Source organism: Hydra vulgaris, chromosome 12, assembly GCF_038396675.1.
Source record: "Hydra vulgaris chromosome 12, alternate assembly HydraT2T_AEP".
NCBI lineage: Eukaryota > Metazoa > Cnidaria > Hydrozoa > Anthoathecata > Hydridae > Hydra > Hydra vulgaris.
The window spans coordinates 25,207,501-25,233,539 of NC_088931.1; the positions used below are offsets into that span (position 1 = coordinate 25,207,501).

The 26,039-nt window shown below is 26.7% G+C and overlaps 1 protein-coding gene across 1 annotated transcript in view; it reads left to right on the forward strand.

The window, feature by feature from the left end:
• The window catches only part of LOC100201320 (dedicator of cytokinesis protein 1), a 127,493-nt gene that overhangs the window by 90,105 nt on the left and 11,349 nt on the right, over positions 1-26,039 (forward strand). Inside the window, exons 39-51 of the mRNA XM_065812675.1 lie at positions 3,588-3,664; positions 3,765-3,853; positions 3,971-4,142; positions 4,219-4,259; positions 4,450-4,540; positions 5,379-5,498; positions 5,600-5,689; positions 9,558-9,665; positions 9,738-9,824; positions 13,273-13,327; positions 13,406-13,487; positions 14,954-15,038; positions 15,228-15,314. Coding sequence (XP_065668747.1) covers positions 3,588-3,664; positions 3,765-3,853; positions 3,971-4,142; positions 4,219-4,259; positions 4,450-4,540; positions 5,379-5,498; positions 5,600-5,689; positions 9,558-9,665; positions 9,738-9,824; positions 13,273-13,327; positions 13,406-13,487; positions 14,954-15,038; positions 15,228-15,314 — 1,184 coding nt within the window. The remainder of the gene's footprint in view (positions 1-3,587; positions 3,665-3,764; positions 3,854-3,970; positions 4,143-4,218; positions 4,260-4,449; positions 4,541-5,378; positions 5,499-5,599; positions 5,690-9,557; positions 9,666-9,737; positions 9,825-13,272; positions 13,328-13,405; positions 13,488-14,953; positions 15,039-15,227; positions 15,315-26,039) is intronic.

Sequence of the window (26,039 nt, forward strand, 5' to 3'; positions counted from 1 at the left end):
TCACTAAACTCAAACAATCCAATACACTTACTTATAAGGCAATTACTGCTGTTAATGTAATGTGCTGTAAAAGTCTGATAAGAGTATTTTAGAATGTCATCGGTCCAGTGATCAGTTGTTATTGCGATATGTGTAACCCCAGCAAGTTCGTCTTTCAGCTTCGAACACATTTGTTGTATAACTTTGATAGTAGTCTTAGACAGCAAAGTGACGGAACCCATCATCCTAAACACACAAGAATGGCTGAATGTCTTTTGCAATCGTGTACAGGGCTGCACATTGAGCATTTTCACATATGTGTTTAGGAACCATTTCTAAAATATTGCTAACAACTTGTAGCAAATATATTTTGCTATCAATGACAGCAAGTAACAAGTGAAAAGTTAAAACGGTAAATAGAAAAAAACCAGATAACTATATATACTAACCTCTGTCTTTTTAGGTAAAAAGCTTGTTATTTTTAATTGTCCGGGTTCTGAATTGATCATATTAATGTGTGATGTGTTATGTCTTTGTAAAGTTGTAGTATGACCAATTGGCACTGACAACCTTAATCCACACTGCTTACAAATGGCAAACTCTTTGACAACCTGTTGATCATAACATGATTACTCACAGTTATACAAAAATAAAATAAAAGGCATTGTAACTAATTGACTCTATTTAGCATTTGAAATTCAATTATCAAACTTGAATGCTGCTCAGTTTGGCATTGTGTGCAATATGCAATGCCTGAGAGATGCAGGTGATTATTGATTTATTAAAATATTTATAAAACTAAATAATTATATATGCAGTAAGTTTAGCGCCAAACCTCATCCCCAACTTCAACGCAACGGAAGCGTGTCCAGCATTCACTCTTTATCCATAATGCAGGTACTAAGCGAGCTGCTCCGTCTGTTATCAACATTCTTCATCATTTTTTTAGTCCATTTATGAGTTAGTTTACTGTTACTCATTATTACTAAAATATTATGTAATTATTGCAATCATTAATTACTAAGATATGAATAAAAACTCAGAACATATACAACACCTCAATATTTCAAATGTTTAGAAACAACATTTCTGTTTTGGTTAGTAATGTTATGAATCATAGACTTATCGCGAGGTTAGAATTATTTCGTTCTATTTCCCATTTTAAACGTTGGGAGAAAGTTTTTGATTTTTTTCTAAAAGTAAAAATTACTTAAAATTTTAGCTTAGTTTTTAAGGAAATAATAACTTATGCTTCAAATGATTTTGATTAAAATAAATTGTTTAAAAAAAAATTTAAAAATAAAATATATTTTAAAAGTAATTATAACTTACTAAAATTACTAACTCATTTTCTTCCAACACTTAAAATTAGAGATAGAACAAAATAATTCGAAACTCGTGGTATGTTAGGCATTAGGTTATATATTATGTTATGTATCATGTTATGTATTGTAGTGAATGTAGTGTATGTGCGAATTGCAAAATTTTCACTTTTTCAAGCCTCTATTTGGCTTGGTTAGGGTAAGAACAGTTGGTTTGATTCGTTCGTTCTCAACAGTTTTAAAGTTCAGGTTCGGTTTGGTTTGGTAACAACTAAAGTTTGGGTTCAGTTCGGTTCTGTCGTAGATAAGGTTCTAGTTACTAAACTAGAACCTTATCTACGACAGAACCGTTCAAAAATACCACTAATTTTCTATTGGATTCAAGTCCGGACTTTGAGATGGTCATTCCAAAACATTGATGTTATTTGTGTCAAAGCATAACTTCATTTTCTCAATTGTTAAGAAGCATAATCTGATTGGAACCATTGCTAGTGTGGCTGGTAGAGGGCAAAAATGCAAGACCTCTTGTGCAATTGATCAAAATATCATTAATTTCATCATTAATGTGAAGAAAAATAGATTTGTTTTGGCAGCTAAATTAGCTTCAAAGATTCAAGAAGATCATAACATCACAGTGACTCCACAAACAATCAGAAATTGTATAAGAGAACAAGGATATAGAGGTAGAGTGGTTCAAAATAAACCTTTTTTAACTTCTGAACAAATAAAATGTTGATTGGAATTTGCATTAAAGTACTTAAAAATGATATCAAATTGGAAAAAAGTTTTGTGGTCAGATGAGCTAAAATACAATCTCCTCTCATTGGATGGAGTCCAAAAAGTGTGGTGAAAAAAAGGAGAAGCTTATAAATTGAGTTGTTTGCGAGGTAGTGTAATGCATGGAGGAGGAAATGTGATGGTTTGGGGTAGTATGAGTTGAAAAAGAGTGGGGAAATTTACATTTATTGATGAAAAAATAGATGCTTCAATGTATTCTGAAACTCTCAAAGCCAACTTGTAACCATATACTTAAAAATTGAGAATGGGAAGCGATTTCATACTCCAGCAGGATAACAATCCAAAAAATACTGCTAAGAAACCAAAGGTACACTTTGACATAAATAACATCAATATTATGGAATGGCCATCTCAAAGTCTGGACTTAAATCCAATAGAAAATTGGTGGTATATTTTGGATAGAAAAATTGGCGACCAAGCGTTCAGACTAAAAGATAATTTTAAAGAAGCTATAATGAGTGCATGGAATAATATAACAAAAGAAGAGACCCAAAATTTGGTCAACTTATTGCCAAATTGTCTAGTCTCAATATTAATTTCCACCGGAATTTGATCAATTTGACATTATTTTTGAACTGAACGATTATTTTTTTTGCAATCAATTTTATGCATCATTAGATCAATTGTGTAAAATTTAATAGGTTTGAAAAACGATTAATTCACCATTACACAAATAAATTTCTTAAAACAATACTTGATAAAACTTTTGAATATTTTTATCTCATTTTTTTGATGCAATCTTTACAATTGTGATCTTTTTTTAAGTGCACAATTATTTTTTTTTGCATACTATATATATATATATATATATATATATATATATATATATATATATATATATATATATATATATATATATATATATATTAAATGTTAAGAGTTGTTTTAACATGATTTGCTTGTTTATTCATATCAGGTTTTTCTCATCCTATATGAATACTTTTCCCCTCATATATGAAGTATTCATATACAACCCTTGGAATTAAGAAAAATGAGGTCGGCAATAATTTGCCGACCTCAATCTTTTAGAGGTCGGCAAAAATTATTTGATACAAAGGTCTTACCATAAAACATAAAAACGAGGTCGGCAATTTTTTGCCAACCTCAAACACTTTCAGGTCGGCATTGCCGAGTGCCGACCCTAATTTCAAGGGTTGCATATAGGATGGGAAAAACCCAATATGAATAAAAAAGTAAATCATATTAAAATGACTCTTACCATTTAAAATAATTTACTGGTTCTTTGTTATATTTGACAATTGTTAAATGCTTTTAAATATATATATATATATATATATATATATATATATATATATGTATATATATATATATATATATATATATATATATATATATATATATATATATATATTTACAAATATGCTTGAGAGAAAGTGTTTGCATTTGTGGTTATAAATACATAATCATAAATAATTTTTTTTTATCTTATTTGAAATCCTAAACTTAACTCAAGTATATCTATTTTAGACTTAAGAAGAGCTACTATTCCAATTTTTTTTGATATGATTGAGTGTGAATTTAGAACAAGACAACATTTTAAGCAGGTAGTTAACAGTTACACTTTCAGTGATTTTTTTGTAGATCAATTTCTAATTTTATACATTTATGAGTGTATCTGGTTAATTTTATATATTTTTATATCAGGTTGAGTCTGAGGTAATAAAGCATCTTGATTACTTCGTAGAAACTGGTTCAAAGGGTGATGAAGAATATAAAGAATTATTTAGTGAAATGTAAAATATTCATTTTTAAAACTATTACTTTTTTTTTGACTTATTGATTTGATCTTTTGTTTATTCAATAAATAATTTTGCATTTTTTAAGATGTTGTTGCTTATGTTTATATCTAGTTTGACTGAAAAGTTTCTTCAGCAAAAGCAACAAAACCCTCGTCTATATGAATTAGGAGTTATTTTTGTACAAACAATAAAAAAACTGTTGTCAAGACTGCTAGACTATTGTTCTGTCATACGTTCTGAAGATAACATAAACAACCGTATGAGTTGTACAGTAAATATTCTGGTCAGTTTAACTTTTTGTTGTTGTTTTTTTCTGTAAAGTTGCAGAGTTTTTATATTTTTTTTTCTTCTTATTTAAGAACTTCTATCAAGAGATTAGACTTGAAGAAATGAAAGAGAGGTGATTTTTTCAGCAAAATATTTTATTGTGTGTTTGTATAAATAATTTTTTGTGTCACTTTTTGTTTAAATGACTTCAATTTTGAGAATTATTGTTAAACAATTAATTTAAAAAATAAATATTAAAAATTATAATTGTATTTAAAAAAGCGTTTTACAACGACACTTTTAGATATTTTTACCAACTTTAGATATTTATATAAACTTTGTGATCTTCATATAAGTGTTGGAAGTTATACAGAAGCTGCATTCACATTATTGCAACATGCAGAACTATTAAAGGTTTTTATTTTGTTATTGTTATTGGTTGTTTGTTGGTTGTTGTTTTTTTGTTTTTTTTGGCCATTTAAAAAGAAAAAACATTGTGATTGTTAATGCAATGTATGCAAAACAAGTACAAGGAAAGTTATACGAGCTGATGTTTAAAGGCGTTTTTATTGCTATGTTACTGTCTGCAACATTGTTTTAATTGTTACCCTAAATATACATGCCATGTTTTGCCCCTCCCCTTCTTTGCTCAGCACCTCATCGTAAAGCTTGTTTAATGGAGAGAAATAAGAAAAAATATTTTACAGATTTTTGTGGATACTTTTCCAAAAGTATTGTCCAGATTTTAAAAATATGTCCTGGATCATCCCTGTAACTATTGAATTTTCACATAGTTAAAGCCAAGTTTAATTTCTTGTGTTTATCTGGTTTTTATTATCTATTAGGATATACAAAATGTTAGGAAGATTTAGGGAAATGTGAGAAAGTTGCTTTTTATTTTGTTAAACACAATTTTTGAACAGTTTTTTTTTTCACTTTTTATAAATTTTATTAAGCATTTTAATTTTTAATCTTTTTTTACTTCCTGGCGCAAAAAAAAGTCCTTAATAAATAATTAAATAGTTTTTTTTATTTAAGTGGTCTGATAAGCCTCTTGCAAATAAAGTATTACTTCAAGTTGCTATCAAATAATTGATACCAATATATATATATATATATATATATATATATATATATATATATATATATATATATATATATATATATATATATATATATATATATATATATATATATAATTGATACCAATAATTTCTTTTACTTTAGTTTTCCAATAGTTTTTTTATTTTAGTGGTCTGATGAGCCTCTTACAAATAACAGTATCACTTCAAGTCGCTATCAAGCCAAAACACACAGAGAATTAAAAGAGAAATTATACAAAGAAATCATAGATTTTTTTGATAAGGGCAAGGTAATTATACTTTTTTTTTTTAATTATTTTTTCAAAACAGCAACAAGATAATTAATGCTGTTTTAAAAAAATTTGTTTTGGAAAAAGTTGTTTTTTTTTAGATGTGGGAGTATGGTATTAATAAATGTAAAGAGCTTGCAAACCAATACGAATGTGAAATTTATGATTATATTCAGCTTAGTGAGATATTGGTTAGTTTTCAATATTTGAAAATCATTGTTTATAAAAATCTGATATTAAACTTAATCTGATATTAAATAATTATTATATTAAGTATTAATTATTGATTTTTCCTGTAAATAATTGAATTGGTGAGAAGAAGAACAGTACTAGTTCATTTTTTGTTATTTGCACTTTTTTCCATAATTTCATTTAACTTATGTTGATCTCTCTATGTATTACAAAAATAATACTTGTCCATCTTTCTTTCATTATTTTTTGCCATGAAGTAGACAGATAAATTGTTTATAAACTATAACTGTTTAAAACTTAAACATTGGTTATCTCAAAATGAAAATATTGGACTAGTACTGTTCTTCTTTTCACCGATTCAATTGTGTTATGAATTTTCTGTGATTAGTCCATTTCATCCAAATAAATTACAAATTTAAACTTTAAAATATGCTTTTGTTATGTATATAAACATTTTTTTTTTGTGATTGTTTTGTTGTGATAGTGAAATTTAAAAAAATTAGTTTAAAGTGTTTCTTAAGAAATTTTAATACTGAGTAACACAAGCTCTACTGTACAATACTAGTTTAGCAAAATTTTGTGCAATACTAGCTCTATTGTGCAATACTAGCTCTATTGTGCAATACTAGCTCTATTGTGCAATACTAGCTCTATTGTGCAATATTAGCTCTATTGTGTAATACTTGCTCATTTTGTGCAATACTAGATTTTGCAAACTTTTGCAAACCTATTCTATTTCTTGTAATCTATCTTGTAACTTAACTAAGTAGTCTTATTGTAGAGTGTGTACATAATGAAAATAGTGTGTTATTTAACTTATTGTAGAGTGTGTACATAATGAAAATAGTTATTTAACTTATTGTAGAGTGTGTACCTAATGAAAATAGTTATTTAACTTATTGTAGAGTTCGTACATAATGAAAATAGTTATTTAACTTATTGTAGAGTTCGTACATAATGAAAATAGTTATTTAACTTATTGAAGAGTTCGTACATAATGAAAATAGTTATTTAACTTATTGTAGAGTTCGTACATAATGAAAATAGTTATTTAACTTATTGTAGAGTTCGTACATAATGAAAATAGTTATTTAACTTATTGTAGAGTTCGTACATAATGAAAATAGTTATTTAACTTATTGTAGAGTTCGTACATAATGAAAATAGTTATTTAACTTATTGTAGAGTTCGTACATAATGAAAATAGTTATTTAACTTATTGTAGAGTTCGTACATAATGAAAATAGTTATTTAACTTATTGTAGAGTAATGCTATACATAATGCTATACATTTTTTAAATCTTAAAATTAATTAAAAAATTAAAAGTATATACTTGAAATTGCTACTTAAAGCTGCTATTGTAAATGTTTTTAGTATTTCTTGTATCTTTTAACATAATAATCCTTTTTGTTATTATTATAAATGTTTAAATGATAAATTTATCTTTCTTTGCTTAAGGTATTATTAATGTATTATTTAAAGGTATCTTTTCTTTATTTTTTTTTCTACTTTTTTTTTTTTCACATTTTCTAGTGAACCAATTCTTTTTAATAAACTTTTTTTTTAAAAAGTCTTGCATAGTTTTAAGACAAAATTTAAAACAATTATTTCTATACAAATCTAAATATTTATACAACAACAACAAGTTTTTGGTTTGTTTAACCAAAACAAAACTCAGTTAAGTTCATTTTGAATTTCAACCAAAACAACTCAACAAAATGAGACTCCAGTGCTCATTAAGCATTGGATCAACTGTTAAGTATGGATTTTCTTATGTTTTTTATTTTATTTTTAAGAATAATAAAACTTACACTAAAATTTCACCTGGCTATCCAGTGGTGTCCATCTCTCTTTTGTTTTGTTTTTGATTAAAATTCTCACCAGCCATGTCAAGTCCCATGTTGTCACAAGAGAGATCAGATTTCAGATTATCTGTCTGTTCTAAGAAATCAAAGAGTATAATTATTTTATAAAGTCAAAACTGAGTTATTTAGATGTGTCATCAGCAAATAAAGCCACAATTTGAATGTAAGATTACTAGTATCGATAAGTAATAACACAGGACCAAGGATGGAACCTTGTAGTACCCCAGAAATTACTGGAAATAAAGCTCTCCTTGTTGAAGTTGTCCTTTAAAGATATTGAAGTTGTCCATTAACTTTAATACTGCAGTTAGAAAGCAATGATTTATGACTTTTAAAAGTACTCCCAGATACACCATGTGAAGCAAACTTTTGGAGAAGTCCAGCATGTCAAACTTTATTGAAAGCTTTTGATATGTCAATAGCAAAAGCCCTTTTAACATGGCTTCCGTCTAATATTCAAAAGATTTTTTGTTATGATAGTTGATTAGTCAGCAGCAGTAGTCAAACTCAAGATGAAATATTAAGAATTTGTTAAGTGGTCAAACTCACGATGAAATACCAAAAGTTTGTTAAACATTCAAAGATTTTGGTTATAATTGTAAGAAGACTGATTGGGGAATAGTTTGAGTCAGAGCAGTTTCTAGAGTTTTTAAAAATAATAAAAATAGAAGCCATTATCCAGCACACAAGAAAAAATTAAATTAAAAAAAATTAAGCACTTGTTAAATAGTTAAGAGTTTAATGAATAAAGTTATAATAGAAATATTGTTTGTACCACAAGCAATATTGTATGAATATAATATATTGTTTGTACCACAAGCAATATTGTATGATTATAAAATTCTACAGCTTCTAACACTGGTAGGTTAGTTTATAAAATTCTACAGCTACTAACACGGGTAGGTTAGGTTATAAAATCCTACAGCTACTGGTAGATAAGGTTAAAAGAAGAAAGAGAATCTTCTTAATAAAAAGTTAGCATCGGTTATATGTATGCTGAAATATGAGCTTCCTCTTAAATATTTTATTCAATAAATATATATATATATATATATATATATATATATATATTTATATATATATATATATATATATATATATATATATATATATATATATATATATATATATATATATTATATATATATATATGTGTGTGTGTATACAGATATATATACATATATACATATATATATATATATATATATATATATATATATATATATATATATATATATATATTATATATATATATATTATATATATATATATTATATATATATATATATATATATTATATATATGTGTGTGTGTATAAAAGTTTAATTTTGCTGTGAGGATATATTCAGCAAGAGTGCTTGATGAATGATATCAGAGCTATATAATTAATTTTTTGACAAGATTAAATAAAAATAACTACATAATTTTAACTACTGAAAAGTTTCATGTGTTTAGCAATCATCAGGTAAAAAATATAGGTAATGCGTTTAGCAAAATCAGGTAAAAAATATTATACAAAGGTACGCAAGAATTATTAAATAAAAAAAACAGAAATAATATCTAAGTGCTGTCACAAAAACAAGTTCTTGCTTGACAACCACGAGCCCAAAGATTAAAAAACCAAACCACGCTCGCAAATAGTAACAATTTTATAATTGTTTTTGAACATCACAATGTTTATTAATAGTATATTTTTTAACAAAAAACAATGTGTTTTTTACGATTGATGATTACTAAATCATCAATCGTAATTTGATGATTGCTAAATGCATGAAACTTTTAGTAATAAAAATTATGTAGTTATTTTTATTTAATCGGGTCAAAAAATCAGTTTTATATATATATATATATATATATATATATATATATATATATATATATATATATATATATATATATATATATATATATATATATATATATATATATATATATATATATATATATATATATATATATATATATATATATATATATATATATATATATATATATATATAGAAAAAGGAAGCTGTTTTCTTTGAAAACATCATAAAGACAGTTGTTCGACCTGAACCTACATACTTTAGAGTTGGTTATTATGGCAGAGGATTTCCAACGTTTCTTAGAGTAAGAATGGTTTTGGTTTTTCACTGTTTATTATAGATATCATTTTATTAAATAACATATAATAACATTTAGAACAAAGTATTTGTTTACAGAGGTAATGAGTTTGAAAGTCTAAGTGATTTCTCTATGAGATTAAAAGTTCAGTTTCCAGGAGGCCAGGTATATTTTAATTTTATAATAATTTATATTTTTTTTATTCAATTATCCTGCTGCACTTTGTTTTGTATGTATTTATATAGGCTATTGCATGATTTATCAATACTTCATTTAAATATAACTAATTTTCAGATATGAGCTAAATTGAAATTTATTTTAAAAAGTTTAGAGTGTTGTGTTATATATGTACCTTGTAAGCTTTTTTAGTATTGATAATTTTTATAAGTTATTAAGTAATTATTTCTTACATATTGATTTATTTAAATTGGATTTTGCAATATTGTTTTTTTCATATTTATCAAAATCAAGGTTAATTTTTTAGTAATGGAAAAAAGTCCGAAATATGAAAGGTTTTAAATTTTGTATTAAATGTATCTTTTGAGTGACAAAATATATTTTGATAAACTTTTTTATTTAAGGATAAGTTAAGAATTCAGGAAAATATCACAAATAGTGGTTTAAATATGTTTAAAAAAAGATATTGTATAATTTCAATATAAATATATTCTTGAAATTTTTTGACCATCTCATTGAACAATGCTAGTTCTTAATTCAACAATCATGTTTCTTACCATGACAGATCCTTTTCTTAAACACAACAAACCTTTTTAGTGTTTTGTTTAGGTTTTTATGCACTATTTCAGACCTTTGTTCTGAGCTGGATTTTTTATGCACTACTTCAGATTGTTGTTCTGAGCTGCATTTTCTGCTTATCAAGATATTACTAATCTGATTATGTAAAACTTCTATCCATATGAAATCGTTGCAAATATATTGTAGACACAGTTTCAAGTGAAGCATGGGCTCCTCAAACTTATCTATTTTCTCTTTGTAAAAAATATCAAATTTTATCTCAAAACTGCATTCAGCAGTCAAACAAAGAGTAACCTAATATTAACTTGAAAATAATAGTGTTAACATATTTGATTCTTGACACTATGTAGACTGGGTTAATCACCTGAACATTGAAATTGATAATAAATAGAAATAAAAAACTAGTTTTTAATAGTGCTAAACAAATTTAAAAAAAAACTTTCTTCAAGCCTCAGGGTTTTAATACACCCTAAATATTCAATTAGAAAATTAACCATTCTTGCCTAATGATATTTTTCTTCTCAAGAATGTTCTTCAGTGGTTCTTCAGTTTTTCATCAGTGAAGAAGATACCAACAGTTTTTATTGCTTGGTATTTATTAAGATGATGTTCAGATAATGGAATTATGTTGCTAATATTTTAGTCTATTTTGTATCTAACAGGCATGGGTTTGTTGGCCCATCACAACAGCAAGATAAGTATTTTCAATAGCGACCCTGAACTGCGACCTTGTATTTTAGAAAACAATTTTATAAGTGTTGTTTAAATCTACATTGGGTTCCAAGTCAAGATTAAAAAAAGTAAGGTACTTACAGATAATCCAAGAACTTCCAGGATTAAACTTTTTTTATTATTATTCTGAGCACTGTGCAATCTGGAAGGTGATAGTTTATCCTCCAGTTCAAGATGGTTTCTCTCCCTATGGCAGAGAAGGCCACTACAAAAAAGGAGGCTACTTAATTGTGGTTGTATCATTCTCTCAACTTTTTAACTCCGAAACACAATACTTGGCGACCAAGGTCGCTGTGCACTAAGGCCGCTGTGCACTAAGGCCGCTGTGCACAAGTTGAGTACTACTAACAGTACTAATAGGGGTGTGGTAGGGATCAAATTTAGAAGCTCTTGCTTATGAAGCGAGTGCTCTACCACGACGCCATTACCTCATTTATTTTTCTTATCTGCGTTATAAATGATTGTTTTATGAACATTTTAACATAAGAGAAATTGCAGCATGAGGTGTATAATTTCCTCATGTTACAAGTTTTCTATTTGTACAGTTGCGCAACAGAAGTTTATGACCTTTTCTAGTATCTTGCTCAGGCAGAAAATAGCACAAAAGCAGTTGTCATCTTGTTTTATTTGTTCCAACTTTTACATAAAGTCATCAAGTTAAAAAGTTTTTAACTTGATGACAGCCATTTGACTAGGAAATCTTTACAAGATATCTATTGATTCCCTTTTCTTTTTGTTTAAAATATAGATTTGTCTTGCAAATTCTTCAAGGTTTAGTTGGATGTGAATTTATATTCAAACTGAATCCAGGGTCCAAAATTCTTTAATCCGTTGAAACAATGAATTGTTCTTTTCTTAAGACAGACATTTTCAGTATTTATCAACGCAACAGAAACAGGTTTGTCTCCTTTTTTCTGATAAAAACCCTCTAAAAAAGAGCAGTCTTGTAGAAGTTGATTGAACCATTAGATGTCACTAACTTTAGTGCATCTTCTGGCAAACTTAGACATTTCTTTTTTTATAAAGATTTTCTTGAACTTTCTTTATTTAGCAAGTTTTTTTAATCAAAATAAGTTGTTTGTTTGTTTTTTTCGACTATAGAAGTTGTTGTAATTAATTTAAATAACCAAAGAAATTTTTTTTTTTATTAGTAATGCTAATTATTAAAATATAATGATAAGAAATAATATAAAAAAACAAATGTTTTTTTTTTATATTATTATCAAAACTGATAATATTTTCTGGTCTGATGCTTTCTGTGGGTTCTTTGAATTTCTTCTAAATTTATATCTACTAGAGTGGCTAGATAGTAGAGAAATATAAGAACTGCATTAACTGCATTTTTGCTTGTCTGTCTTATCAGATTATATCAGAAAAATAGTTCAGAAAGTCTACGGTTGATTTATACAATTATTTCTAATGCTCTGGGGAACATAGCTAAGTTGTCACAAACTAGTCAAATGGCACAAGTACAACTTTTAAGTTTTTCCGAAAAAAGAAAAAATTAGAAACTTATAAAAATCACAAAATTGAATGCATAACTGCCATACACTAAATAAAATAAAATTAATGACACATTTAAAAAGTTTTTCAAATGGTTAAGTAAGAAAGTTTATAATAAAAATACAAAATGTTTAATCAAATTTATGCATCATTATTAAATGAGTTTTTTAAATAAATATTTATGTTAATTAACATGTATCCATTATAATTACGAATTTTTTAGGGTGATCAAAACATGTAGCTTGTTTTTTTTAATATATTTTGCCACGTTCTACCCATTAACCATGTTCACTTTAGTGGCTGTGTTGGTGTGTTTTGTTTTGTTTAATTTTATACATTGTACACAAATTTATATATAGTTCTTATAGAAGCACATTTTTTTTTTTCAAAAAAATTACAATAAACAACAACCAAAAAGATTAGAAGTACTTTTGTTATTTTTGTTATTATTATTACTATTATTCGTAATACATCTTATTTATTTGTGATAATTTTTTTTTATTTATACGTTATGTTGTATTTTATGTTTGTTTGTATCTTGATATTATATTATGTTGCCATTAGTGATGTTTTACATGCAGCTATTTTAGTATTATAAGAAAAAATTAATGTTTCATTTTAGTTTCTTAAAACTTTAGAAGCACCTGGTCCTGAAATCACTGAATTCATTGGTCAATGTAATATTTTATTATGTTTTACTTAAACAAGAATAAGAAAAAATGTTTTACATAAATTAATAAGTTTTTGTATTACAGCGATTCAAGTATGTAAAGTGGACCCAAAACCTGTTGAACGAAGAAAGTTTCAGGGAAAACCAATTGTTGACCAAATTAAAAAGTAATTTAGTTTGCTTTAGTTTTAATTTTAATTAAAAAATTCTAATTAAATTAAAAGAACAGCATTCATATAATTGTAAATGAACCATTTCTAAAACAGTTTTTTATAACAACGAAACATAATGTACCATTTACAATAAATGTGTACCTTCAAATCAGCAATAAGTTTTGCAACCCAAAAACAATATTTGTGTAATAAATGTGTACCTTCAAGTCAACAATAAGTTTTGTAACACAAAAACAATATTTATTTCACTCATTTTTTTTACATTCTTTATTTCACTCATTTTCCCTCTTTTTGGAGCCGCTTGGCAAGCTGTAGCTTTTTTTTACTTGTTTTTTTTTATTTATTTATTTAAATTTCTGTTTTGTAATTAATTTTATATTTTTATTTTATATTTGTTTTGTTACTATTTTGTTTTGTTTACTATTTTGTTATTATTAATAAGCTAATTTATGTTTTAATTATAATTAATTATAATTAATGTTTAATATTTAAGTTATGTTTTAATTATAATTAATGAGAAATGATTAAACAGTATTAGATAAATATAAGTAACCACATGCATTTTCTAAAGCTTTTAATATTTAAGTTGGTTTTAAAATTTAAAATAAAAAATTTTTGAAATGTATTTATTAATTGTGATTGTTAACAACCATTAACTCTAGTATCCAATAGAATATAGTCTATAGCTTGGTTTAGATGTAGAAATGTTGTACAACATTTTTTGTTTGAATTTTTTAAGTTAACCTAAATTTAATTTAAAGCAAGGTTAAAGCTGTCTTCATAAAGGTAATTGTAAATTGTAGATTGAGCACAATTACTTTTAGTTTCCATATCTTTTCAAGATCTTTTATTAGACATTATCTATAATGTAAAGCAGAACATGTTCTGTTGCTTTTGCATCTATTTTTAATAAGTAATGACATTTATAGGTGACATTAGTGTCTATTTTTACCATTATCCAGAAAAGTTTAAACTGCTCATTAGCTTTTCTGATTTGGCAGATAGATTATCTGGAATCTTCAAATTAAGATCTCTCTAAAATCATAAATATTTATTTCAAAACTTGTTTCAAACTTTTTTTATATTATATGTGTGTACAATAATTTGGGTTTCAACTTAATTTAAAAGAGCTTGATGGGTTGCTTTGCAAGAGATTGAATTTTTGAGTGGCTAAATGCCATCATTTTGCGGATTTTTTTTTTTTTTCTAATTTATATTACTTTCTCATATAATTTAAAAAAAAAATCTTTTCCTAAAAAATTTTCAACTGAAATTATAAAAATGCAAAATAATATTATTTTAGTTTTTTACGTTTTTTTATTTAAATGGTTTATTTTAATGGTTCATGGTTTTTTATGTTTTTTATGTCTTTATTTAAATTTTTGTGGTTTTCTAAAGTTTTGCATTGACAGAATTTATTTATTTTGTTTTGCAAACATAAAAGATATTTTTGTATTTAGATTTTATGAAGTAAATGATGTCAGTGCTTTTGCATTAAATCGACCATTTCATAAAGGTGTTAAGGACAAAGACAATGAGTTTGCAGTAGGTTTTGCTTTATTAGGGATTTTTTAAAGTAGTTGCTAGGCGCTAATACTTTTTGAGAAGGTTTTTTTTTCCTCATTTTATACTTACTATAAAAAAGCAGTAACATAAAATAAAGAATAGACATCATGAAAAAAGAAGTAGAAAATCTAAGAAAATAGATCAGGTTTTATAAAATCTTTATTTTAGACACTTTGGATTGAAAGAACAACAATGAATACAGAATATAGTTTTCCTGGAAAGCTTCGTTGGTTTGAAGTTACTAGTTCAAACACTGTAAGTTTTTTTTTTTTTAAAGTTTAGATTTTTATAATAAAAAATTATTTATTTAAATTCCTGTTTTTACTTTAACTATTTGTTGGTTGGTTTCAAACAATAAATTAATTTTTTTGTTACTTACAATTATTTCTACAATTACTTATTCTCAGGTCTGAGTTGGGCTTGTTTGTAGCCTCCGTAGTAATCTAAAGTTTGGCTTGTTTATAGCCTCCATAGTAACCTAATAGATTTAGTAATTGCAGCAAAAGTAGCATTAACCAAACTTACAAAAAATTGTCAGAGACATCTAGGGTAACATTTACCACCTTTAAAAACATTTAACTTATTGAAAAGATGATGAAAAATTATGAAAAACATAGCAACAAATATGTTAAAATTCAAAAATACAGGTTTTGAAATACTTTTGTTAGGCATTTTGTTTCACTTGCAAATAAGTAAATTTTTTTCAAATAAATTAGTAACATGATTTTAACATATGTTGGGTGACATAAATAAATGTATATGCATTGGTTGAAACACAAGGATTGACAAAATTAAGTTTTTGTTTAAACCAGGTTATTGACTATTATGTAAAATAGTGATTTGAAATCCATCATGATTTGATAACAATAACTAATAACTAATATTTTATTATAATTTATTTTCAAGTTGAAACTAAAGCACCTTACTTTGATTTTAATATACTTTCATATCACTTTTAAAGAGCTTCAGTGGTTTTACTTATACGCTTCTTTTATCTCATTTTTATGTTTTTTAGTTCTAGTATACAATTGAACAAGTTGAAAACAAAGTTCATAATTAGTTTTTAAAATTAATTATGAACTTTGAATTATATATATATATATATATATATATATATATATATATATATATATCAACTGCCCATTTAGCAAAAAATGTGTAGATATAAGAAAAACACAATATTCTTTAATCTTTACATGTTTTTTAGTTACATGTATTACATACTATTTCTTCAAAAGATATAATTCAAAATTAAAACTCTGCTATGAAAAATTTAAAGCTAAAATCGCTACAGACAAAAAACAACAGACAAAAAACTTGTTAAAAACAAATAAAAACCATATCACTAATTATGGCATGGTAAATAGTCAAAGAATAATAATAATAATAATAAACTTCTTCTCTACTTCCAATTCGACCAATTGTTTCAATAATTGGGACATGTTATATCTTTCTGATTTATTGTCTCTTTATTTACTGAAACATTTTTCCATTTTTGACTCATTTTTTTGTTGTTGAAGAATTTAAAAAAGTTTATATAACAAACAAATTTATAGTTTCTTATAATATTGAAAGCTTATTTACAAATATTCCACTTGAAGAAATTATAAATACTAGCTATCCAGACCTGTAGAATATGGGTCAACTGTTCCACCCAGAACTTATTACTTATTTTTTATATGGTTACTTCAATGTTTTTTAGTTAACTGTAGAAAAATATTCATTTGAAAATCTAGGCTTTGCCTTAATGGCTTAAGTTTCATACCTGAAAACATCTTATAATAAACGTGTGGAGGAGGTATGCAATTTCTTTTTTACACACTTAGAGTTTATAAGAAACCTCTCCCTATTTATTTTTAAAAAAGGTTTGAATGTAACTTCTTCCTACTTTTTGAAAGAAATTTGTCTCTTTAATGTTAGATGCACAAACTTACATAATCAATCTCTAACACAGATAACAACTTTGACATTTCTCCCAGTGTTTTTCAAATTTTATAGTTATAATAAAGTTTAGATTTTTCCACTACTAACCCCTCCCCATTATGTTATTTCAGCATGCAAGAAGGTTTTAATTAAAAGTAATCAAAATTTTAAACCAAGAAGAGCTTATCAAAAAAATATAATCCAAAATAAAAGTTTACTAACTTAAGTTATGTATTTACAATTATTAGGAATTATTAGAAAATAAGCAATTATTAAGAAATTAACGAATGAATTTGAATTTTATTTTATTTAGAATCAATAAATTTACAATCAAGAATAATTTTTTTATGTTTTTACAAAATTTAATAATACTGTAAATTAGTCAATCATTAATTATAAAGTGTATTGGCGAATAGATACAACACAAGGCATCTCTATACTATCTAATGTGTAGGGTGAATTGTTGACGAGACAAGTTGTCCATCATGATAGGAAACTTTTGAATAAGTTGACCGTGTGAGGTTCAATTGCTTCGTGTGGTAGCATATTCCAGGATGGTGTGACACGATTAGTAAAAAAGTGATGTCGCTCTTTGCAATTGTTAAGAATTTGTCTGTGTAGCTGTTTATTATGACTTTTCCTGGGTGTGCCATGCTAGACAAGAATAAAATGAGGATAGAAAACTAGGAAAGAATAATTTCAGAATAGAATGTTTTATGATAGAAATAAAGAAACCTTACTAGAAAAGAATTTTTACAAAAGAATAATTTTTGGCAGAAATTTTGAAAAGAAACTTGAAATACTTTCTAAGAAAGAATATTTTTTAATAAACGTAAACAACTTGCTTGGAAAGAATTTTATTTAATAAATCCGAAAAACTTGCTAGGAAAGAATTTTATTTAATAAATCTAAAAAACTTGCTATGACGGAATTTTATTTCATTAATCCAAAAAAACTTGCTAGGACAGAATTACCATTTATAATAAAAGTGAATCACTGATGAATGATTTAGAAATTTCAGATAATCTTTATTATTTCACAAAGATTTTGTTAGAATTAGATTATACTTATTTAACATTTATTCAATTAAAAATCATAACTGTAATTACCAAATTGCGCGCAAATTCTTTCTTAAAATTTCTTTGCTAGCACATTTTTAAAATTTCTTTTCTAAAATTTCTTTGCTAGTACGTTTTTCCAATTTTCTTTGCTAGAAAGAAAATGACTTTTACTTGTGCGATTTCTATCCTAAAAAAGTCTTTGCTAGCAAGTTTTTCATTTTTCTTTGCCAGAAAGGATATATGTATTTCTTTCTTCTTTTCTATCCTTCAATTATTCTATCCTAAAAAGTAATCCTGTTTTTTTCTATCATAGCAAGAATTTTCATGTTTCTTTCCTAGAAAGGCTTTCCTGAATTCTTGTCTAAAACCGGCCACCCTTCTCCTGCTATATGCGTTGTTAGAGATCCTTGAGAAACAAAAAAATTAATATCATCAATTTTATTTACAATTTTAAACTGTTCAATAAGATCTCCTCTGGCACTTCTCTTTTCCAGTGTTGTCATTATAAATATATTTAAGCATTGCTCATATGGGAGATGTTTGATTGAGGAAACTTTTGTTGCTCTGCGCTGAACTCTTTCAAGCATATTGATATCTTTTTTTAGGTGAAGAGACCATGCTTGAATAGGGAATTCCAGGTGCGGGCGCACGTATGTTATGTAAAGCATTCGCCAGAGATGAATGCTTCTGCTTCGGAATGCTTCTTTGAGTAGGCCCAATTTGTAATTGGCTACTGAGACTGCAGACTCCACTTGGGCACAGACTTTAAGGACATTTAATATCATAACACCTTGGCCTCGTTCAGTTTCAGTTTCCTCCAGGTTTTGACGAGTGCCTTCTGTGTTTTTCATTGAATAGACTTGATTAGATTTTCTGTTACCTCAACTGACACGCATTGTTTTGCATTTTTCCACATTAAAGAACATTAACCATTTGTGAGACCACTTTATGGCTTGATCAATGTCTGATAAGCTAGCATATCTTGATTCGATTTTATGATGTTCATAAATTTACTATCATCTGCGTAGAGCTTGAACAGTCTTGTAATATTGTCTAGCAGATCGTTTATAAATAGTACGAAAAGGAGAGGGCCGAGGACGCTTCCTTGAGGTATGCCACTTGTGACTTTTTTCCAATCTGATGTGATTATTTCAGCAGTTGAATGAGTATCGATGACAACACGCTGTTGTCTATTGATGAGCCAAGAATTTATCTACATGAATGCTTTCTTGTTGATGCCATATGCTTTCAATAGGCAATTGTGTGAAACTTTATCAAATGCTTTTGCAGTGTAAATCAAATCGACTGGATACTTTTTGTGTGGATTCTGTGAGTAAGTCGCAAGTTTTGAGGAGATTAGTCAAACAGCTTTTTCTTTGAACAAATCTGTGTTGTGCTATGCTAATTAAACCGTTTAAGTTACAGTGTAGCATTATTTTATCATGTAGCATTATTTTATCATGCTCTCGAATATTTTGCATGGTATGGATGTGAGAGAAACTGGTCTATAATTCGATGTTTTTCGTTTGCTTACATTCTTGAAAAGGGGCATAATGTTGGATTTCATCCACAGGTCTGGATCATAGCTGATTGAGAAGGATTTCTTGAAAATTAATGTTAGGGGCAATGATAATATAAATATTAGAGAAGAATGGACAAAATATTTTCACAATAAAGATAGTATTAATTATTAAGAAAAAAGAAGAAAATATATTTTTTCAACAAAATTTGTTTACAAGCAAAACAATACAAATTCTTATCTATAAAAAAGAACAAAAAGTATTTTTTTTAAATAAAAGATCAATTAAAAAAACAAATTTTTTTTTTTTTTTTTTTTTTTTTTTGTAATTCACCTCCAAATAGCCAAGAAGGCCACTACAGATGAGGAAGCTACTTGTGGTTATAACCCTCTTCAAACAAGGCCGCTGCGCAGAGGAACTAGTTGAGCGTGATACTACCAGGGGCGTGATGGGAATCAAACTCGGAACCTCTCGCTAATGAAGCGAGTGTCTACCACCACACCACTACTGCATATTTACGATTAATATATCTATACAAAATAAATATATTTACAAAATTGAAGAAATATATTTACAAAAGGTATTTAATTACATTTACAAATTGGAAAACTACAAAAATACTATTTATAGATGAAATAAAATATTTTTCCACCACTCCCTTTCCACGTATTTTGGCTTCTAAGGGGGCCAATCTCTCAATAAAAGGATGGAGAATTTGCCCCAAAATTAGGCTCACACCCTATGCACCTTATAAGATTTGGGCCATTGTTCTGCAATATGCTAATTCGTTCTGCAATATGCTGAAGAAGCATTGCAAGACATTTATCTTGCAATAATCAGTAAATTATCTAAAATGAAAAAAAAAACCAAGTATGATATGATGAAAGAAGACATTACATGAAAAAAATAAAAATCAATATACCTGTTGTTGTTATTGATGCTTGACTACCAGAAGTAACAAAACTTAAGTTGTTAAAAAATGGAATGAGACTTACTTATACTTAAAGAAAATCATCACTAATACCATTAGTATTTAGTGACTATTTCCGCTACAATTTAACACATTATCTTCAAAAAACAGGGTTTAACAGGCTAAGATTAAAATAATTTATTACCTTACATCTTTTTTATTCATTTTAGTTTTCTCATTAAAGAATAATGAAAAAATAAGGTTTACCTATTAATAAATTACATTGACAGATTACATCAAACTATCATATAACTAACACATTTCGATCTTAAAACTGATTAAGCAGATATATACATATTAATGGAGATATCGAGGAACACCACCGCAAAGTTTTGATTGTAAAAAACATGATATAAATCCATGAGTCAATAAATTCTGTTGAAAAAGCTCATAGGACTCGTAATACATTATTGACTGTGGTATCAAATAGATTATAAATTCATTGAGGAACTTCCTAAATAAATGCACAAAAACCCCAACATGTATTTATAGTAAGTTCAACATATCATTTTTTTAATGGGCAAGATTTTGCTAATTCTCATTAAAATAGAATAACTCAATCATTATTAGAGAATATTGCATTAGTTTCTAGAGATGTTTTAAAAATAGTGAAAATCTGAAAGACACTTTTTATAAAAACAATAAGCTATTATACAAATTAGCAAAAACATAATTATTACCAGTGCAAACAAACATTGTAGTGTGACCAAAAGATGAAGCTATTATTACCTCAGTTGGAACTAATTTAACTTTTTTTTTAATTATTAGCTTATAGTCAATATAATAAATTTCAAATAATTTACTAAATTAGAACCATATTTTAGCAGTAGACAAAGCAAACTAATGACGATGGGTAGAACACCAAGTTAGAACTAAAGAAATAAAATAACAATAAATACATGTGTGTAAAACATAATCATTGTAGTTCAAAAGAAAAGATAACCCTATAGTCTTAAGATAATAAAGGTAAAACTATAGAGAAAAAAAAGTTAAAAATATTGTTTTAAATAATTATAATGCATTAAAAAGGTAACATACTTGACAGCTTAATGTCATCATTATCATCATATCTAAATAGAAAAATACTTAAAAGTATTTAATAGTTAGATTCATATAAGCATAATGGAACATCTAACCTGTTATGTTAGATGTATGTTACATAAAGAACATCTAACGTGTTATGTTAGATGTATGTTACATAAAGTTATAATATATTATTTAAAATATAAGTGGTTTATTTATTTTTTGTTGGTTTTATATAACTTTATGTAACATACATCTAACATGTTATATTAGATGTATGTTACATAAAGCTAGCTTCTTTGAAGTTAAACAGCCATTTAAGATAAGGAAAATCCAATTTCAATACATCATCTACAAAACAAAACTTAACATGTGGATAATATAAACTTTAGAATTCATAGTAATTATAATTTTTTTAGTAATTAGAAACATTAAAATAATTACAAAAAATACATACTTACTTTTTCAACAACTTCACTTCCAACAAGGCTGCAAGCAACCACTGTTAGAGTTGGAAGTTACTGGAATTGAAAAGATGAAGTTTATCAAGCAAGATAAGATTAACAGAAGACGTAAAAGATTGCAAATTATATAAATCGGGAAAACATGAAGATAGGAGCAAATTCCAAAGAACTGATGTTTAAGGAAAAAAAACTAGATGAATAAGAATTTTTGGAGCACTTAGGAATAGTCACAGTAAAAGGATGAGACTTAATTGAATGACGAGTAACACAAAAATGAATTTTAGTAGATGGCACAAGAGGGTGCTGCTCTTTAGAGCAGCACCCATTATAGTATCTATAGAAAAAAGTAAGAGAATCAACATTACGACGATGTGTCAATGATTGAAGGTTGGCTGCAAGAGCAGGTTCAACTATGTTTACAATACGTTTTTGCACCTTGATAAAAGAGAAGGAGCATCATTCGAAGATCCACCCCAGATCTCCAGACCTCCAGCTCCAGATATGACATTAGTACTCTATACAAGGACGGATTTGAGATTTATAGAGATAAAAAAAAGAATCCAGAGTAAGAAAGTGGTAAGCATGATAAAGTGATGCAACTTTAGCAAATACTAATTTTGCAATTGATTTGTTATATGGTTTCCAAGAAATATTTGGAAATAAGAGTTAATCCTAGAAGATAAAGGGTAGTTGACTCATCGAGTACATTACCGTTCATAAATATAGGAAGATCTAGATTGTTGCTATAACAATTAGTTGAAAAAAAATTGAGTTTTATCTGAGAACCCATTCTGTAACAGAAGTGAGATCCTTTTCAAGCTCAAATATCTCCTCCAAGTAATCAGAGAGTGTTAGCTTTTTATCAAGACAAGAATAATTTATAAATAAATGTATATTTTATAATTATATTATTTATGATAATGATAATAGACATATTTAAAGATACATCAGAGATTTGTAAATGTTTAATAATGCAGAATTAATAATCCAACGGCCTGCACATTGAAGATGCCTTGTGCAATTTTAGATAAAAGCATCTCAGTTGGCTTATAAAAAATGAAACAGACTACAATACTATTATGATGGATTTTTTATTTTATTATTTTTTTATTCACTCCCAACAAGGCTGCAAGCAACCACCATTAATTTGGGACTTGAAAAAATGAATAGAGTTAGAGTTTATAGAAGTTTAAATTCTCTGCTTGCTTTTTTCAAAACTTTTATATTTCTTAAAATGCAAAACAAAACTATTCTATAATTCTATAGATTTTATATGTACATGCTGTATTTTCCTTACATGAACTCAACTTTATTGAAAAATACTTGAAAGGTTTAACCGGAAATGTTAAAATAAACTTTTACATTTACATGTTTTTAAATTTACATTAGTTAGATGTAGCCATGTTTTCTAATAAAAAAAGTACTTGCAACAACCATTAAAGTACTCAACTTTAATGGTTGTTGCAAGTTCTTTATTAAACACCCATTACCAAATGGCTAATAGCAGCATTAAATTGAATAATAATATTTAAGAGATAGATAGCTAATTTAAAATATTTTTTTTAAACTCATTTCAAAAAAATATTTCAGGTTTCAACATATTATGATCAATTAGATTGCATTCCAATGGGTTCTCCTTTAGCACCAATTTTATTAATATGTCAATATGTTTTATCCAATCAGGTTTCATGAGTAAACATAGGTTAATAATTGTTTCTTCTTACATTCCGATTTTTTAAACCTTTAGTTGATTTAAACCTTTAAATTGATTAAGCATGCAAAATTATCAATACATAGCTTAGATTTGGTTGGTTGTACATGCAAAATTGACAATAAATGACTTGGATTTAAAAAGGACATAAAAAATCTTTCTTTAGTTTTAAAAAATAATAATTTTCCACAAAAATTTGTTGACACCAAAATCAAATTATATTTTAAATTAATTCAACTGCCTTTGAATCAAAAAATTATATCTTAATTAAATTAAATTTTAATAAAAAAGTTAAATCATACTGCCTTTTTTTGATTTAAGAACTACTCAAACATTCATTAAGGCAAATGAAGATTTTACATATGAAGATGTCTATCTAAAATTAAAAAACTTGGAAGAAAACAAATCAAGTGGTGTTAATAGTTTACATTCAGCAATTTTAAAGAATTGTGCCTTTGCCATTCCACTTACATATACTTTATGTTTGAAACCAGCAAACTGCCAGTGCAATTTAGATCAGCAAATATCACTCCTCTGTACATAAAAGGCGAAAAAAATTTTAGCAGGAAACTACTGACCAATGTCACTCACTTCAATTACATGTAAAATAATGGAGGGCATAATCAAATGTAACAGAGGGCTTAATCAGATGTAACAAAGAGCATAATCAGATGTAACAGAGGGCATAATCAGCTTGAAATTTTTCTATATAAGATCAAACTAATAGTCAAACAGCACGGTTTTGTTAAAAATAAATTATGATCAACGAATCTACTTAAAAAGATTTTATTTCAACCGCCCTAGAGAATGGTAAACCCATTAATGTTATTTTTTTGGATTTCACCAGGGTATTTGACACAATACCCAATGGTTGCTACTTAAACTAACAGTTTATGGAATATCTAATCTGACAATACAATGGGTCAAGCATTTTTAAAAGAAAGAAAACAAAGAGTTGTGATAAGCGGAAATGTATCCTCTTGGGCAGAAATTATCAGTGGTGTGCCACAGGGATCAGTAATTGGACCACTCTTGTTTGTGCTATTTATAAACTATATGCCTGAAACTCTAAAAAACATAACCAAGCTGTATGCAGATGATACCAAAATTTTGAATGCTTTTCTATGCATCAACTCTTTTTTACAATAAGATCTTAATTTAGCTTTTAAGTTTTCGTTTGTTTAGATATTAGACTCCTGAGAATACTTTATGTACCAGTTTGGCCACTTATTCGAAAGGGTCGATTAAAGAAAATCAACTATGAAAATCGTCTAAAAAATTTCGACTTGACAAAGAGGAGATGAATGTTTGTAAACATGAAATTGCTTGTCAATTATAAGATGCTCATTTATCATTGTTGTCAAATGTCTGGATGCATTGAGCAACTTGAAAATCTTTTATGCAAAAGCTTTTTTTTATTTTACAAGTTGTAAATATAAATTTAATAATTACATTTTACATTTTTTTAAATAATTTTATCAATTTTAATTTTAGTGAAACTTGAGTAAAATAAAAAAAAAACAGAAGTTTAAAATAGGATTATCAAAAATATTTATCACAGTTAGTATTAGTAATTGCTGTAACTTGTGTGAGCCAGTGAGTGTGGTCACTATGACGCTATGGTGTAAGCCAGTGAGTGTGGTATTAACACACTATGACGGCAGATTTGCTTGATTGCTGCTCATCCAGCAATTAAGACCTGCTTTAAAACTATTAACTAATTGCGCGTTAACCAACTCATTTAACAAGCTATAAATTGGCTGATCTAATAAATAAAAAGTTTTTAGGACACACTTGCTTAGTGACTTCTTTGACATTTTTAAAGCAGTTACCTCTTGTTTAAGTTTGTTGAAAACTAATTTTTTGGTTGTTTCCAAATCATTAAAGCCGTTAAAGAATTTAAAAAGTTGAATCATGACATGATAAAATAAAAAAAAGCTTTTGCATAAAAGATTTTCAAGTTGCTCAATGCATCCAGACATTTGACAACAATGATAAATGAGCATCTTATAATTGACAAGCAATTTCATGTTTACAAACATTCATCTGTTAACTGTAAAGATCTAACTTATTGTGATTTTCAATACTCCCTAACTAAAAGCAAATTAAAAATAAAAAAAGCACTTCATATTAAATAGAAAAATCCTGCCTTAAATAAACAAACATCTAGTTGCATTATAAAATTTTCAGTCTAGTTTACTATAATACTATTATTATTATTGTTGTTATTATTGTTATTATTATTATTATTATTATTATTACTATTATTATTATTATTATTATTATTATTATATAATAATAATAACAA